Genomic DNA, 4,693 nt, shown 5'->3' with positions numbered 1-4,693 from the left:
TGGTGTCACAGAAGCTTACAATCTTGTTGGAAAGGTGAAATAGTTGAAAACAAAATTAAATTTGAGAAACAGGACGTGTGCGTACGCACAGGGGTGTGCACGCACACGCCCAGGAAATTTTTAAAACGTGTGCGTATGTATAGAGGTGTGCGTACGCACAGGTGCCAAAATTCACAATGTCTGTTTGCTCACACAACCTGTGCTAGCGCCCTCAACAGACTGACATTCTCAACGTGTGCGTGCGCACAGGGCTATGCGTACGCACAGGTTGCAAATCCTTATTGGTATGTGCGCACACCAGCTGTGCTAGCACTGTAAACAGAAAGCCTTTCCCTGCCTGTGCGTACGCACAGGTCTGTGCGTGTGCACAGGTTAAAATTTTCGCAGGGTTGTGCGTGCGCACAAGGCTGTGCGTGCGCACATACCAGAAATTATAAAATTCTGTAACTTTACAAAATTTCAGATTTTTCAACATCAATCTTTGTATGATCATAACTCCCTCTACAAAAGTCTAAATTTTACAAACTTTATATTGATTTGAAGAGTTTTCAATGGACTTTAATTCTAAATAAATTTCAACAATTTTTGAAAACTGAGGCATAGGTTATGATCAAACAAAGTTCACAAAAAACCAATTTTTACCAAAAGTTCACAATTCACCAATTTTCTCATTTTCATAACTCAAACTAACCAAAACCAAATAAAACCATTCCAAACTCCATTTCTCATCAAAATCTATACTTTATAACATATTGTACCATTCTTACTACTTTTTCCTTTACATTTCATCATTCTCAACCTCAACATCAAATGTATCACATTATAATTAATCCTCATTCACATTTTCCAACCACATTACCATTTCATTAAATCTCAACATCACATATATCATTACCATTCACTTTTCAATCCACATAATCATTCATCATCGTCATATTACCCTCAATCATCACAATTACTCAAATTCATTACCCATCATAAATCATCATACATCATTATTCAACGACTCAACAACCATTTAATTTCAAACCTATCCTATGGGTCACTAACCTAAGTGTCCATGAATATTATATACTACATAGAGGAAACCGAAACCATACCTTAGCCGATTCCCAATACGTCCTTAACCCAAATTGAGCATAATCTATGCTTTCAATTCACAAACAAGCCTCCAATTCTACTCCAACAAGCATCAACAAGTTCCAAAAGCTTCCAAACTCACAATGATTAAGCTGTATATACATAAATCATCACAAATCAACCTAGGGCTCATCATAAATAAAATTTCACAAGGGTTTAATGCCTCTTACCTTGTCCAATAGTTTTGGTAGCCAAAACCCAATGCTAAGCAAGGATTAGAGTGAACCTAAACACCCAAAATCACAAAATCTCACTTAACCAAAAATTCTAAAACTCGAAATTTTGAAGAGAAGAACTGAGAAGGATTCGAGCTTTTCTTACCAGTTTCTTGGGTGAGTTTTGTAGAGCTCTACGCAAGGAATGCGTAGCCACAAACAGTGCAGCGATCGGAGCTCTATAGCTCAAGATATGAGCTTGTGAAGTTGACAATGAATAGTGTCAATGGAGTCTCCCCTTCTTCTTCTCTTATCAGCTGGTGGTGGTGTTTTTGTGTGTTGTTACTGAATGGGTTCATTAAATGAACCCTTATATATGTTGGGCTTGGCCCCAACTTGGGCCCGATCCAACCCGTTAGCATTTTTAGCCCGTTTGCCCCAACTTCGGGCTAAACCTTCCGGTTTTTTACTTCTATTATTTTTCTAAGGTTTTTGACTATTTTCACTTTTTCTCGCGTGGTACCGGGCAGACTTGAATCGGTTCAACCGGTTCGACTATTGGTTCGCAGTTTTTCTCGATTTTTCGTAGAAAATACATTTTCTGACTCAGAAAAATCCATCGAGTCCAAAAATCATATTTAAATCCTCCAATTCTCATTCTAAATTGTCGAATCCTATTTTGGGCAATTTAATTATCTAATTAGGCGGTTAATTAGTCGCAGTTCTTACAACACACACTACATTATACCTATAAATACTGATTAACAGCCACATCCCCAACCTCCTCCACAAGAGCTTGGTCGGAAGCAGACTGAAGCACCTCATCGGCCACTACCATAAATGGAAATTTCTTATCCCAAAGGGAAGAACTGTTATCATCCACGAGAAATCCATGCAGTTTTTCTTGGTTTTTCACAAAACTTGAGAGTTCCTCCAGAGGAATTCCCTCATTCTTCTCCCCGACATCGCTATCAAGATTAACATCCTCAATTTTTCTCTTCTTAAATACAAAATTCTTCTTTACTGGCATGGGTTGATCTACTTCTCCCCCACCGTCAACCTTTGTTGGATTTGAAGATGATCCTTCCTTATATAAATTTTTGGTTTTCAACTGAGCCCTTAGATTTGAGGCTGACACACCAGGGTATTTACCGCCTGCAAACAAAAAACAGACATTAATCAAAAATAAATAACCATTGGCCAGTAACAATAGGAAGACAAACCCTCACCAAGATAATTAATCATAGATGTCCTATCTTCCTCCCATGAAAGCAATTCGTATATAGATATCAAATCTCCCCTGTTAACCAATTCAACCAGAATGCTATTATACACTCATCCTGAGAAAATATGTATTCGGGGTCTAAAATCTGTTGTGGTTGACAACACCAATATATGAAAAATTTCTCACCAAAATACTCATCCATATAGAAGGGAAAATCTTTCTCAACAGCCTTTACCTTGAGGAATAATTTTTTAAAGTTCTTAAAGGAAGACTTATAAAGTTTAAAAACCCCAAACCCAGGTGAGCTAATTAAATTCACCCATACTCCCTTCCAAACTGCCTTCGCTTGAAACAGAGAAAAGAACAACTCCAATGTTAGTTCAATCTCTAAATACTTCATTAATATTTTAAAACTCCTTAAGAATGCCCACCCATTTCAGATGGAGCTGAGAAGGGGTACAATTAAGTTGCTTCAGAACACTACACTCAAAGCCTGTAAAAGAAAACTTCACACGCAGCTCTTCAAGGACACAGCTATACATAAAAAAATACTCAAAGTCTTTTCTTCTATGAAACACCCGTTCAGACTTCATGCATGGCAACAACTCCATACGACAACCAATCCTCACTATATTAGACAAATTAATCTCACCAACACTGGACTGATCAATAAACAAGGAGCCACTGATTTTGATATCCTCATTAACCCACTCATATGAATCATTATCTGGGACCTTTGCAATATTCTTTCCCTTCTTGTCTCCCATTGTTACAAAGAGCAAATACAAAAGCGAAACAGAAAGCCACACAGGGATGAAATGAAAACTAACCTCTTTTACTCATCACTGTCTCTTCGATTCTACACTTTCAATAAACCACCAGAAGTTTAATTGAAGACTTCCAAGTTTCTAAAATATTTAATAACCCCACTATTTTGTTACAATTTCAAAACAAAGCATCTGGACCGTTATCTCAAAATACTAATCAACGGTCACTAACCCACCTAGGAACTCACACCTGAGTATTAATGAAGCAACACTTCATTTATTTCCTTTTTCAAAAAACATATAACATCTATTGACTTTTCAACTTTTTGTTAAAACAGGTTGACCTGAGGGCTCCTAACCTCGGACAAAAGGCCGAGCTATAACTCAGTTTTTTTTTTAAAAAAAAAACAACAAAAAGCTTAACCTGTTTCATCTAAATGCCACCACGTTAAGTTTGGGGATGTGATATGACCGTTACACGTCGGTTACAAGGTTATAACTCGGCCATCGTGATCATAACTCGTCCACAAACGTTACTGACTTTCAATTGAATGTCGATCAATAACGACAGGTATGACGTTACTCTTCAATCCAAATATAATTACTCGGAATCATAACGGTCGATCCGAACCTCTTAATAAAAGGGGAATGGTAAGAAATTCATATCCGGATTACAATCTAAGAAAAAGAACTTATTATACATTACACTTACTTGAACATTGGAGTACCTTTTGCAGATACCGACTTTTTCGCTTCTTTGTAGAGCTGACGAAGGCCCTTTCGCTAGAAAAACTCTCTGATACTCGACAGAAGACGAGCTATACCTCTACTAAAAATCAAACAAAAACAGTTTTTATTTTTAAAAAAATTAATTTTTTTATTTTTTGAAAATACTAAAAAAATTAAAATTTTATATTACAAAATAAAAATTTTAAATTAATACCTGCTTTCAAACACTACCTAAAAGAAAAGCAGTGGCCGAATAAATGGTGTCAGCGGAGCTAGCGTAAATTAAAGCATTGGTGAATGTGAATATAATTTGGTGAAAGCTATTAGGTTTGAAACATTGGTAGAACGTAGATTGGATTTGGATCTGAATGAAGTATTGTAATATTATTACTGGATACACAGACATCATAGCATTGCTTAATATATTAAAGAAAGGCCAACAATATGATTGAACATATTTATTTATTAAATGCTTATAAAAAAATGGAGACAAAGTTGTTGGGGTGAGAAATGGTCGTGTCCAAAATGATTGAGCACGTTAGCACTACCAAATAGCTAGTAGCAACAGTTCCTATCTAAGACCATGCATGTCATAATCATATGAAATTCAATTTTGATTAATATCCCCATATATATATATATACACTAATATAATTAGATATACACTAAAATCATGG

The 4,693-nt window shown here is 36.1% G+C and overlaps 1 protein-coding gene and 1 long non-coding RNA gene across 2 annotated transcripts in view; both read right to left on the bottom strand.

The window, feature by feature from the left end:
• LOC110271858 overlaps positions 1,678-4,693 on the bottom strand; it is a 16,962-nt gene continuing 13,946 nt past the window's right edge. Inside the window, exon 4 of the long non-coding RNA XR_002362677.1 lies at positions 1,678-1,690. This is a non-coding gene — a long non-coding RNA (uncharacterized LOC110271858). The remainder of the gene's footprint in view (positions 1,691-4,693) is intronic.
• On the bottom strand, positions 2,036-3,413 carry LOC110271857. The gene is made up of 2 exons (XM_021123445.1): positions 2,525-3,413; positions 2,036-2,450 (listed from the first exon to the last, which is right to left on the bottom strand). Exons 1-2 carry the CDS (start codon positions 2,538-2,540, stop codon positions 2,044-2,046), a joined length of 423 nt encoding a protein of 140 aa, XP_020979104.1. The 5' UTR covers positions 2,541-3,413; the 3' UTR covers positions 2,036-2,043.

The sequence above is a fragment of the Arachis ipaensis genome, chromosome B05 (assembly GCF_000816755.2).
Source record: "Arachis ipaensis cultivar K30076 chromosome B05, Araip1.1, whole genome shotgun sequence".
NCBI lineage: Eukaryota > Viridiplantae > Streptophyta > Magnoliopsida > Fabales > Fabaceae > Arachis > Arachis ipaensis.
The sequence above is the reverse complement of the archived record's forward strand: the minus strand, read 5'-3'. Positions and strand labels throughout refer to the sequence as shown.